The 13,356-nt window shown below is 49.7% G+C and overlaps 1 protein-coding gene across 2 annotated transcripts in view; it reads left to right on the top strand.

The window, feature by feature from the left end:
* Positions 1–11,259, top strand: part of PPP1R16B (protein phosphatase 1 regulatory subunit 16B) — a 93,235-nt gene extending 81,976 nt beyond the window's left edge. Inside the window, exons 9-11 of one of the 2 annotated variants that reach the window (XM_077873157.1) lie at positions 234–363; positions 461–625; positions 6,579–6,972. In XM_077873157.1, the coding sequence (XP_077729283.1) occupies positions 234–363; positions 461–625; positions 6,579–6,834 (551 nt within the window). In that variant the 3' untranslated portion in view covers positions 6,835–6,972. Of the gene's footprint in view, positions 1–233; positions 364–456; positions 626–6,578 lie in introns of both variants that reach the window. The other variant, XM_077873156.1, reaches the window with a different exon arrangement.
* Positions 11,260–13,356: the final 2,097 nt, after the last annotated feature.

Here is a 13,356-nt window from a genome sequence, read left to right on the forward strand (position 1 = left end):
CTGAGAGCCTTAGGAGCTGAGACTGTATAGATTCCAGGCTTCCTGTTCTTATTCTCTAAGGATTGGGGTGGCCCAGAAAGTGAGGCCGGCATTGTTTACTGCCCTCCTTGGATGCCCCCAAATATGCTGGGAGTTTTCAATGCATGGGGGTGGCAGCTCCTGTAGCCTGGAGGGCCCTTGGGGGCCACTGGCCCCTGCACTGCTCCCCACAACAGCCTCCTCTACCCCTTCAGACCTGTGTGAGGAGGAGGAATTCAAAGTCTTGCTGTTGGAGCTCAAACACAAGCATGACGTGATCATGAAGTCGCAGCTGAGACACAAGTCATCCTTGAGCCGGAGGACATCTAGTGCAGGGAGCCGTGGGTGAGTCAGGGCAGACTGGCCGTGGTCCCCGCGGGGTGCTCCTACCTGTGGTCCCCTGGGCACAGGCCTCCAGCACCTCCTCTCTCCCCTCAGGAAGGTGGTGCGTCGAGCCAGCCTGTCGGACAGGACCAACCTGTACAGGAAAGAGTATGAGGGAGAGGCCATCCTGTGGCAGCAGCGGAGCACCGCAGAGGACCAGCGAACCTCCACCTACAACGGAGATGTCAGGGAGCCCAGGACAGACCAAGAGAATAAGGACCCAGTGAGTGGCTTGGCGCCCTGCCTCAGTGCCAGCTGAGGACTTGGGAGGAGGACATGGCCCCTGCCTGGTCTTGACCTCTTCATCTCGGAGCCTTCAGAGGGCGGGTAGCTGGGCAGCACCCTTACACCAGCTGGATCTCCATTGATGCTGGTGGCTCCCATGGTTAATGAGGCAGTCCTGGGGGTGTGGGAGTCAGAGCTGGGAGCTTTGGCACCCCATATGGTCTCATAACGGACAGGAAGTAACTGCCAAATCTGGTTCTGGGCTTCCCAGAAGAGAGGTTCGGTACAGCAGCCACCCTGGGCACTAAAGGCACTGAACTTTTTTTTGAGGGAGGTGGGGAACAGAACATGACGTTGAGAATTGTGTACATCTGGTTGGAAAAACTTTTTTTGAAAAACGGAGTAGGGTATTGATAGGGGCTCTAAGAAGCCGGGTCCAGTGGTAGCCAGTGGTCTGGGCCTTGGACTGCTTTCTTAGGGGGATGCTGTGTTGGTTTCCGAGGACCGCTGTATCGCATTACCACAAACTCAGTGGCTCAGAACAGAAGTTCTGGAGTTCTGGAGGCCAGAAGTCTAAAATCAACGTGTCACCAGGGTTGCTTTCTTCTGGGGGCTCTGAAAGGGAATCTGTGCCAGGCATCTCCCCCAGTTCCCATGGCTCAGGCATTCCCTGGCTTTTGCTCACGTGACTCCAGTCTCTGCTTCCATCGCCACATGGCCTTCTTCCTTGTGTCTGTGTCTCTGCTTTCTCTTCTTAGAAAGACAGTGGTCACTGGATTAGCGCCCACCCTAATCCAGTATGACTTGGTCTCAATGTATTACATCTGCAAAGACCCTGCCTCCAACAAACGTTGCATTTGGAGGTGTGGGGTGGCCGTGAATTTGGGGAGGGTGCTATTTGACTTGGTATCGGCACACTCAGGTTTCGTGCGTGGCTGCTGTCTTGTGGCTTAGGGGCCAGCCAGTTTGTGGCCAGAGCAGAATTGCTGGGGATGAAAAGGATGAGGCTGACCATCCCAGCAGTGCTCTGCCTTTTTGGAACTGCCACCAACCATGAGCAGCTGACAGCATTTCTAGAGAGTACTGCTCTGGCGGGATGCACACAGACTAGCCCAGCGCACCCGCGTGTCTCAGCGGGACCCTGCTCCCCAGCTGGGACAGAGAGGTCACCTGCAGGCTTTTCATCAGCCCGGGAAGATGCCCACCCAAGGGAATCCAGTCAAAGCCCTGGCTGGGGATGGAGCCGGCCCCTTGGAGGCTTTGTTCTTCCTGGTCCCTGAGCTCGGGGGTTTGGGGAGAAAAGAGCGCTGTGGACTGAAATCACATCACATTTCAAATGTCTTCCAGCCATGCTTTATTTATCTTCTCTTTGGGAGCGCGCTGAATTTAGGGACAGCACACAAATCTTGCATGGATTTTTCAGTGAACTTTTTATAAATGGGTGGCCTCTGGTGAATGTGTAGAGCACTTCCATCCCCCCAGAAAGCTCCCACGTTCTCTATGGGGGGGGGGTCTTCCCACCCCAAGGGTAGCCACTGTTTACCTTTGAGCTGGAAAGGGATTCCCAAGGCACCTGCATGTGAATGGACCCAGGTGGTGTGAGGTCTTTTGTAGCTGACTGCCTTCCCCACTGTGCAGACCCCTAGCAGTAGTTCATTGCTTTTCATTGCTCTGGAGAGTTCTGTTGTTTAACTGTGTTTAGTTCTGTTGTTTAATTGTAGATGTTCATGTCCATCTTGCTGGACATTTGGGTTGTTCCAAATTCGGGGCTATTTTGAATAAAGCTGCTCAAAACATTCTTATCCATATTTTTCAGTGGGCATAAGCCCTATTTTCTGTAGGATTGCATACTCAGGAATGCAGAATGAGTCATGGGGAGGCTCCTAGAGATATTGCCAAGCAATTTTCCAGGGTGACTGTACTTTCTCTGCTCTCCCCTAAATCCTATTTGAGCTCCTCCTGCCGACCCTCAGTGTGCACTCATCCCTGTTCATCCGAGCCATCCTGGCAGGCTTGCTGTGCTAGCTCACATTTTAAATCTGTATCTCCCTGATGGTGGACAGCATCGAACGCATTTTCATGTACTTATTGGCCGTCTGCTTATCTTCTTATGTGCAGTGTTTGTTCTTTTGCCCCTTGCGGTTGGGTTTTTTCTCTTTTCCCTAGTGATCTGTGGGAGAGACTGAGATTCTTAAAGACATCCGCACAGAAGCAGCTCCTCCTCCACACCTGCCCCTGTGTTTGTTCAGATCTCACAGGCCCAGGACTCTGCCAGAAGTGCTCGTTGGCATGGAAGCCGCATAAATCATTAGCCCTGCAGGGGATGGGGTGGGAGGCAGAGGCCTGAGTTTGTTGTTAACTTCTATGGTTCCTCATCAAGGCTGTGGTTTGCTTGGGTGTTAGGTAGAAGGCAAACAGAGGGGTTACTTTGCAAAGCAAAGAAGAAGGAAGGGGCTCTGAGCTTCAGGCCAGTCACCTAGTCGTTCAGTCCAACCACAAGGGCAACTGTCAGGGACCAGAGCCCCAGATCCTGGTCTCATCCTGGGAGAAACCAAGGAGATTGCAAGGAACAGCTACAAGGCCTGGAGCGCCTTCCTTTTTCCTACTTACCCCTTTCTAGGCTTTAGGTATTGGCAAGGCTGTGATAGTCTCTAAGGTAGACATTCTCTCTTTTTTTTTTTTTAAAGATTTATTTATTTATTTATTTATTTATTTATTTATTTATTTATTTATTCATTCATTCATTCATTCAGAGAGAGAGACAGGCAGAGAGATAGGCAGAGGGAGAAGCAGGCTCCATGCAGGGAGCCCGACGTGGGACTCGATCCTGGACCTCCAGGATCACGCCCTGGGCTGCAGGCGGCGCTAAACAGCTGTGCCACCAGGGCTGCCCTAAGGTAGACATTCTCAAAGTGTGGTCCCTGGAGCAGCAGTAGCAGCACCCGGGAACTTGTTAGAAATGTGAATTCTCTGGCCCTATCCCAGATGTACTGAATCATAAACTCTGGGCTCTGGGTTTAACCAGCATCTTGTGTTTTAACTAACCCTCCAGGGGATTCGGATGCACACAAGAATTTGAAAACCACTCATCTAAGGGAGTGTGCTCAGTCTGACCCGCAAGTCGGGTTTCTGCCAAGACTCTATCCGGTTAGCTGACAGGGCTGTTTTGTTCAGCCCTGTACCTACTTTGGCAGAGCTGACTCCCTGGTATGGTACAAAGCTCAGGAATGATCCCAACAGCCTGATCTCTTAAACCAGTGGTTCACAAACTTAACTGTGCAAGAAAATCACCTGGGGAGGTGTTTTTGTTTTTGTTTTTTAAAAAATTCTGATGTCTTGGTTGCTACCCAGACTAATGACATCTGAATCTTTGTGCTTGGGGCCCAGGTATTGTATTTATGTATTTTTTAAAAAAATTATAGACTTGATTTTTTGGGAGCAGTTGTAGTTTATAGAAAATATGTACGAAGTACATACAGTTTCCACACCACCCCATCATCATGTCCCCTGATTTCCACTGGTATTAACATCTTGCATTAGTGTAGTAGGTATATTATCATTGATTAACAATATTGATACATGATTATTAAGTGAAGTCCATAGTTTATGTTAGGGTTTACCCTTGGTGTTTCACATTCTGTGGATGTTGATGAATGTGTAATGTCATACATCTATCGTTAAAGTTTCATACAGAATACTTTCACTCTCGCTATCCCTCCCTCCCTCCCCTGAGTCCCCTACAACCAGTGATCTTTTTACTGTCTCCATGGTTTTTGCATTTTCCAGGTGTCATAGAGTGGGAATCACACAACATACCCTTTCCAGATTGTCATTGTACATGTGTTTCTAACTCCCCATGGTGATTCTAATGTGCATCCAAAACTGAGAACCAGTGTCTTAGATCCCTGCTAGTCAAATCATTGTCCGGAGATTGTTAGAAACTCTGAAATTCAAGTCCCAACCCAGACCTGGTGATTCAGCATGTGCATTTTAACAAGAGCCACAGGTGACTCATATCCACATTGAGTTAGAGAAGCACTGATTTAGACAATGAAGAATGGTCTTTTCTAGGGCCATTCCAGAAGTAAATAAAATAGATAACAAAAATTCAAACTGAAAAAAAGATGCCCCAAATGTGGCATCATGGCTCTGCCTGAATAGCTCAAAGGAGCCATTTAAAAACAAAAAGAATATGCACACATAAAAGGAAGCTTGCTATGGAAAGTGCCCCTCACCTTACCATGTTCTAACCCAATTGTAGATTTCTTGGAGATCTTTCCAAGAAATGGAGATTCTTGGAATCATGAGTCAGCACAGGAAGATTGCCTTCATTCTTTTTCCCAGATGCAGAACATTCTAGGACAAGTACTTGCCATAATTTACCACCTGCCTAATGGTGACTTTCAGGCTTTTCTCCCCTAAGGGAACATATATCTCTGAAATGAAGTCCTAGAAATTGGCTTGCTGGTGCAAGGTATACATTCTTCCTTAAAAATGAATTTTAGGTGGGGGATGGAGGATGATGTGATACTCTCCTCCAGAGAGATTGTGGCAATTTCGGTACCTGCCTGTTTTCCTACACTCTTGCCGACACTGAGTCATAACACATTTTTAAAATATTTGTCAATGTGATAGGTAAAAAGATTTTGTTGCTTTAATTTTTATGTAATTAATTATGAGTGAGGTTGAATATTTTCTCCCGTGTTTATATGCTATAAACATAATAGCATATGTTTAATAATAACAACATTATTATTATTATTATTATTATTATTATCATTGCTCTGAGCTACACATCAGTGTCTTTTGTTGTTTTTTTTTCTCTTGCAGAGTTGGGCTTTTTGAAACGGACTCTTAAGAGTTCTTGTTTATTTGGGAAATTAGTCCCTTTTCTGTCACATATGTTGTAGTTTTTAAAATGTGTCTTTGACTTCATTTATGGTGAGTTTTACTGTGCTTTACATTTTTGTGATCACCACATGTAGCTACCATTTAGTTTCTAGTCTCTGAAAGCTCTTGTTATCCAGGGATTTCTGGGTTAGAATCTCTGCTGTTTGGAGTGGGTATTTGCCGGGAGTACAGAGGAAAGATTGCAAGTGACCAAAAACTCAGCTAAAATCGGTTGACACAAAACAGGATTTTTTCGACTTACGTAGCTGCAGAGTCTGGGACCAGCTGGATCCTGGGGCTCCGAGTGCACCCCTTGGGTTCCCCTTCACGTCAACATCACTGTCATGCAGACCCTTTGACATGCAGTCTCCTCAGCCTCCCACTTCCATCATTCTCACCACCCTCCAGCTCTGCACAGACAGAACTCTATCTCGATTATTCTGGCCAAGTCCCAGGGTGGAGTTTCATGGAATCACTTTCAGTCAAGAATCAATTCCTGAAAAAGTAATCACCTTAAAAAGCAAAGTGCTGAAATTGTGTGAAACATCCTGGTTTTGGAGTTGCAGAAAACATTAAAGATATCCTCAGTAAAAAAAAAAAAAAAAGGAATCAATTCCTGAGGTACTAGGTGGCTTAGTGGTTGAGCATCTGTCTTTGGCTCAGGTTGTGATCCCGGGATCCTGGGATCGAGTCCCATATCGGGCTCCCTGCATGGAGCCTGCTTCTCCTCTGCCTCTGTCTCTGCCTCTCTCTCTGTGTGTCTCTCATGAATAAATAAAGTCTTAAAAAAAAAAAAAAAAAGAACCAATTCTTGCAGTGAGCATGTAGACTGGCCAGTCCCGGGGGTCATGGTCCAGCCCCTGCAGCAAGGATGGGGATCAGTCCGCTTTACCAGCACACATAGATGGCGAGTCCCCCGAAGCAGAATGGAGGTCCAATCAGCCCAGTTGGGCAAACAGAGGTAGGACAGGCCCAGACAAGAATGCCCTCAGCAGAGATGCAAGTGGGGAGTGGGTTCAGGTCCTCTAACCGGCCGGTAATGTTGTCCTTCTCCCCCTCAGAACCCCCGGCTGGAGAAGCCCGTGCTGCTCTCCGAGTTTTCCACCAAGATCCCACGAAGTGAAATGGATGGGCCTGTTGAGAACGGCCTCCGGGCTCCGGTCAGCACCTACCAGTATGCGCTGTCCAACGGGGACGTCTGGAAAGTGCACGAGGTGCCTGACTACAACATGGCCTATGGCAGCCCCGGCGTGGCCGATGCCACCCCTCCCTGGAGTGGCTACAAGGAACAGAGCCCCCAAACGCTTCTGGAGCTGAAGCGGCAGCGGGCTGCGGCCAAGCTGCTCAGCCACCCGTTCCTGAGCACCCACCTGGGCAGCAGCATGGCCAGGACGGGCGAGAGCAGCAGCGAAGGCAAGGCCCCCTTGATCGGAGGCAGAACTTCCCCGTACAGCAGCAACGGAACGTCGGTATATTACACGGTCACCAGCGGAGACCCCCCGCTCCTGAAGTTCAAGGCCCCCATGGAGGAGATGGAGGAGAAAGTCCATGGTTGCTGCCGCATCTCCTAGTCTCTGTGCGACGGAGGAGAGAGATGCTTCGGGGGAGGGTCTCTGGAATCCAGGCCCACCCAGCAGCCCCAGCTGGGGAGACATCAGAGGGCAGCTTGTGGGGAGGTGGGCTCTGCTTTCCAGAGGAACGCTGACCCCACCTCTCAGCCAGCGGCCCGTAGCATCGCCACTTCCCGCGGTTCTGCTTCTTGCTGCATTGTCTGTCATCAGAAACAAGGCCCATAGTGGCTTCCTGACTCACCCTGCTGTCAGATTTTGGGAGGGGGGGCTGGGATTCCAGTTCTGTTGTCGGTAAAGGCTTCTCTGGACCAGTACCCGCATATCACATATCAGCGTGTGCACACGCACACACGCACACACACATGCACACGCTCAGCCATGTGTAGGGATGACCCAGCTGGGCTCATGGGAAGCAGGTGGGACTGATCATTTATGGGCTCTTCTCCAAAGGATGGAGGCTGACTCTGTTTCATCACCACTGCCAACGTGGCTTTAGCAGGGAAGGGGGCCTGCTGAGTGGAGACCCACAGTCCTACTCGGAGTCTGGGATTGGGGCCACCGTCCACATCCGGAAGGAGCAGGAGGTCTGCTCTTGGATCAGAGGGAGGTATGAACCCACATGGGTCCATGAGATGAGCAGTGGCCTGCTCTCCACAGCGTGGCCCATGCCGGGAGCCAGCTGTGTGACCACCCGGAGGCCGAGGGGGGAGCAACAGGCTCTTCCATCCCTGGAATAATCCAAATCACATTTTACGTTTGGATGGAAGTATCAAAAATTGGAGAGGAGGGGGAATCGAATTAGTGTGTCCTGAAGTGCATTTGTTAAAAGAATTCTTGTAGGCTGCAAAACACCAGGTGGGAGGTGACTGAATGCTTCCTTGCTTTCTTTCCTGGAGAGCATCATGATCACTAGGTTGACTGGCTGGTGTTGGGAGCACAGAGCTGAGGGAGGAGCTTGCCTTAGAAGGGCTTTCCAGGATGAGGAGGGAGTTGGTGTTAATTACTTCAAGTGCCCTGGGCGATCTTTGTGAATATTCAGGTGGTTTCAGTGCAGCCTCTGTCAGCAGCCTTCCTCAGCCCAAGCCATCAGAGGGAGCAGGGAGGTGAGGGACCGCTGGGACCCCCCCACTCCTCTCAGTGTAAATGCGTGGGACCCCTGGCCCAGCTTTGCCTTTTCTGGAATGCTTGGGGAGACAAGTTTGCCAGGTGGCCCTTGTGAGATCCTGCCTGGCCCAGAGACTGCTCCCAGCCTGCTCCTGTGGGAGTGGTGACGCCCCCCCCCCCCCCCCCCCGACTGCAAATCCAAGGTGCCCATGGCCCATAGCCTGCATTACATTCTGGAGAGCAGTGGTGGGGGTGGTTGGGCCTCAGCATGGCCCAGTGGTCTCCCAGACCCTGCCCACCACCTCTCTACTGTAATTTCTCAAGAGCCCCCTTGAAATTGCTGCCCATGAGTTGGGTACTGTCCATAGGCTCAGTCAATCCTACTGGTGTACCTAATAAGCAATGGGATTATTTCCTGCTCTGTGCACCTTTTATTTGTTCTAAAACTACCTCCTTAGAGCTCTGAAATGGTCCCCTAGGCCCAGATTCTGGGATTTGGGGGACAGCTCTGGGTTCCCTCTAATCTTCTTCCTTCTGAGCCTATGCGAAATTCTCCCTGAGGGGCACCCGGGCCAGGGGGCTGGAGGAGCCTCCCTTGTGCCACAGTTCTAGTAATGGGGTCTGCTGCTTATCAGTTCCAGTCCCCACTGTGGCCTCCATGGCCCCCTAGCCCAGAGAGGGAGTTGGATCCCAGGGGCCCTGGCTGATGCTTTCCCAAGGAGCAGGGCAGCTGGACCAGAGGGCTCAGTGGAGTCACTGTCGACCCAATGGCTCCTGGGTGCAGGGAGGGTCACAGCACCAGCCCCAGCTCCGGGACAGATCTGGTCGAGGGTGGAGGAGCAGCTCAGGAGACTGCAGACAGGTAGGCATGGTGCCTCCCATGTTCCTGGTGTCTGGGACAGACTCTCCATCACGTCAGCCTCGAGCTGCAGCAGGGCAGAGGTGATCCAGAACACACATACTTTTGGCTTTAAAATAGTGTTCAGATTAGACTGACCCTGAATTCCTCTTGAGCCAACATAAGCTGTAAGCAGAAGAGTGCCAAGGGAAGCCATACACTCCTAGGAGGGCGCTGTGCTCAGGAGCTGGAGACTGGAGGCACGTATTACCCGCTCTGAGTGCTTGTGGCTGTTCCTTCCTTTCCCCTCACTTGTTGCCTCCTGGGCCATTCATCTCCCATCTAGAAGGCCAGGAATCCCACTGATTCCCTGACAGGAGCCACCTGCAGACTCGGGCATTTTAGCCCTCATTTGCAGCCGGGGTAAGCCATTCCTCATTAGGGCTTCCTGGGGAGCTTTTCCTGTGGGTCTCCTTGATGCCAAGGAACAAGGTGGGGTCACGGTGTTTCATTTATCTGCTCATGTCATTTATTGAGTAGCTGAGACACATCAGGCACTCTGTTAGGTTCTGGGGATAACGGAGGAATGAGACAGGCTGAGGAGACTGGGTTTTACAGTTTTCATTCCTTAAGGACCACAGGTATCAGCAGGCCCATTCAATTCATTTGAGACAGAGTGACCTCATCCTGGTCCTGCTTCAATCCAGTTTCTAGCTCCTAGACTCCCTAGAGTACGAAACCCTGGGGCAAGGAAGCTATTGCCATGGCCGACCCTGGATGACATTTGTCATTAAATGCAGATGCTGGGTCTGGAGTTCTAGGGAGACACCATTGCAAGTCTATTTGGAACTTTCCGATATAGCAGCCTTCAGGCCAGTGTCTTTGGGGCATTGTATAATAGCAGTTGGAGGTCAGTATGTAGAAGAACAGTCTGGAATTTGCTGCCAAATGTGTCTCAGGTTGTGAAACTCATTTTTGCTCATTTATCATGGAGTCCTCCTGCCCCACTGATGGCTAATGGGAGGCGAGTAGCTTCTCCCTTAACGCTGAAGGCTTTCCTCGTGTGTCTGCCTCTCCTCCTGGGAAGTGTGGAGCAAGGAGCTGGAAGAAAGCTAGTGAGGTCTACCAGATGCCCAGCTCCCCTTGAGACCAGGTCTGGTGGCAGTTCCTGGCCGATTAAAGGAGGCCACTTCCAGAGCATGTGCCACATGGCTCACTGTGAGCTCTGGCCTTTGCTCCCCCACTCTGTGCCCCAAAACCACTGAAAATTGGTGGCCATCATGAGATAGTGAGTTTCCAGCCAGTAGCTCAGGGGAGTTGAATAAGCCCAGATCTACTGAAGAGTTCAGGATATAATTCTCCATCAAATATGTAGCAGTGATTAAACTGCTCTGCACTGTTTGGTCAATTTCACTGGGCTTAGGGACACAAACAAGGGGGTGTCCCTTGTCCTACCCCACCGCAGCTTGCTGGCTTTGTAGTAAGATTTTGGTGATTGATGTCAGATGCCTTTTGATCTTGAGCTCTCTCTCTCTCCCACTTGCTTTCCCAAAGCAGGATACTGGGGCAATTTCAAGAAGTGCAGTTTTTACAAGATACCCAGAGGGACTGTATTTAACTGTTGCTATTGTGGCCTGGGGACAGCCTCCCCCACCCCAGTGCACACAAGAGGAAAGGGTCATGTGGTCAGTGGTTGACTCTGCAGAAGTGACCCCGTTTGCCAGAAGCTGTAGACCTCTCCTTGACAGGAGACTCTTGTTGGCTGGTTCTCCAGAGGGCCTGCTTCCCACGGGCATTGCAAGTGCCGCAGTGCGGGGGCCTGGCTCTGCGCGCTGAGGAAAAGTCTGCAGACCCCCAGCCCTCCGCAATAATTCACCAGACCAGAAGCCACTGATGTACAGAGAACATTTAAGAAAAATGTATTTTATGTGAAAAAAAAGTTAAAACTCTGTATACTGTATCAGCAGCTTTGTGTAAAAATGGCAATCAAGAGAGTCTAATATATTTAAAACTTTTTTTAAAAAAATCCTCGCGGATCTTTGATATTGTATTGAAGTAACTTCCAGTTAGCTCCTTGCCATGTGGCAGTGGTGGGCCTCGATCCAAGACCGTGGCTCGACCACGCCCCAAAGGGGCATGCCCCTGGAGTTGCTTCCAGCTGCCAAGGCCTGTGACAAAATTCACTGTTGAGAGTTTTTAATTACGATTATTAAATTCCTTTTAATAACACCTGCTAGCGTGGCTGTGGTCATTGCTGTGAGCTCACTTGAATTATGTTGATTTGAATTCACAAAGAAGTGTTCCCTGGGACAGAGGGCAGCGAAGGGCTCCTGGTGCCTGTCCCCACCACAGAACGCTCTGCTGGGAGGCCCCTGCAGCAGAGGGAGCTCTGGGGGCTCAGATGGAGGAAACATCTTTCTGGACTGGGGGGTGGTGAACCCGAGGAATTCAAGAAAAGAAGGGTGGTTGGGAATGACCTTTGCTTTGTCCAATGTTCCCTTTAGAATAACAAGGAGCCCCATAATAACTCATATATATATATATATATATATATATATATATATATATATATATTATTTCACACTTTTTAAAAAAGATTTTATTCATGAGAGAGAGAGATAGAGGCAGAGACACAAGCAGAGGGGGAAGCAGGCTCCATGCAGGGAACTTGATGTGGGACTCAATTCCAGGACTCCAAGATCATGTGCTGGGCTGAAGGCAGAAGCTTAACCACTGAGCCACCCAGGCATCCCTATTTCACACTTTTGAATGTTTGGTGATATATTTCTATGTAGCAGGGCTGCTACTCTCTTCTGTTCTTGGAGTACACCGACCTGCCCTGTCCTCTTCCCTGCCACCCCACCCCAGTCCTTTTCCTCTTGGTAAAATACTGCATACTGCTTCACACTTCTACAACACTACAGCAAGTGAGACTCTGGTTATTCTCACTTTTTACCTCTGGTAATAGAGGCATTGACAAGCTATGTGGTTGCACAGCCCCAGACCATGGGCCGTGTCTTCGTCGTATGCAGAAGTTTGGTGGTGTCTTGCAAGAGGATAGAGATCTGTGTTCTCTTGGATCCGTCTGGATATTGGATGCCAGAGCAGGAACACATGGAAGGCCCTCTTACTTAGGCTTGATAAACTTCACAGATAAGCTGGGGATAGGGAGAGGATGGGAAGAATAGAGGTATCTTTGTAGCAATGGGCATTCATCAATTTTATGTTTATATGTTTATTTTATGTTTCCAAATAATAATGCTAACCTCTTGCATTGATGAAGAAGCACGTCACAGTCGTGCATTTGCTTTCTCATCTACACAAAATGTAGCCTGAAAGCTGACTATTGGATTTAGCGCTGTGGTGAGCTCCTGATGATTTTTTTAAAAAGATTTTATTCATTTATTCATGACAGACACACAGAGAGAGGCAGAGACATAGGAAGAGGGAGAAGCAGGCTCCATGCAGAGAGCCCGACATGGGACTCGATCCTAGGACCCCAGGATCACACCTGGGCTGAAGGCGGCACTAAACCGCTGGGTCACCGGTGCTGCCCACTGCTGATGATCTTGACAAGAGATTTCAGTTGAGCAGTGGAGGCATAGCCTGTTTGGACCAGTTCAAGAAAGAATGGGAGAAAAACTAGAGACAGCAAGTATAGACAACCGGTTTCAGTTTTTTTTTTTTTTTAAAGATTTTATTTATTCATGAGAGACACAGAGAGAGGCAGAGACACAGGCAGAGGGAGAAGCAGGCCACCCTCGGAGAGCGTGATGCTGGATGCAATCCCGATCCCGACCTGAGACAAAGACAGATGCTCAACCTCTGAGCTACCCAGGTGCCCTGAGATCGTTAATTTTTTTTAAGGTTTTATTTATTTATTCATGAGAGACACACAGAGAGAGGCAGAGACACAGGCAGAGGGAGAAGCAGGCTCCCTGCAAAGAGCCTGATGTGGGATCCCATCCGGATCCCAGCATCATGCCCTGAACCGAAGTTAGGTGCTCCCTCAACCGCTGATCTTTAATTTTTTTTAATAGTTTTACATATTTCAGGCGTCCCTGAGATCGTGAATTCAAGGCACAGATGGCATGGTTGCATTTTCTTTCCCCCAGCACTCGACAGTTGCCCAGATGCACGTGGAAAGTCGGTGGAGAGTGGGGTTTAGGCGGGGTTGCGGGTATTGCCAGGCCAAAAACCTGATGGAATGAGAAAAGGGAAAGCTACCTGAAGGTGTGATCAGAGGAGAAGGTTTTAGGACGGGCGGGTATTTTCGGAAGGGGTTTACAAAGGACGAAAACGCGGGGGATGCGGCTCCGGGGCGGG

This window comes from Canis aureus, chromosome 26 (genome assembly GCF_053574225.1).
Source record: "Canis aureus isolate CA01 chromosome 26, VMU_Caureus_v.1.0, whole genome shotgun sequence".
NCBI classification, from domain to species: domain Eukaryota; kingdom Metazoa; phylum Chordata; class Mammalia; order Carnivora; family Canidae; genus Canis; species Canis aureus.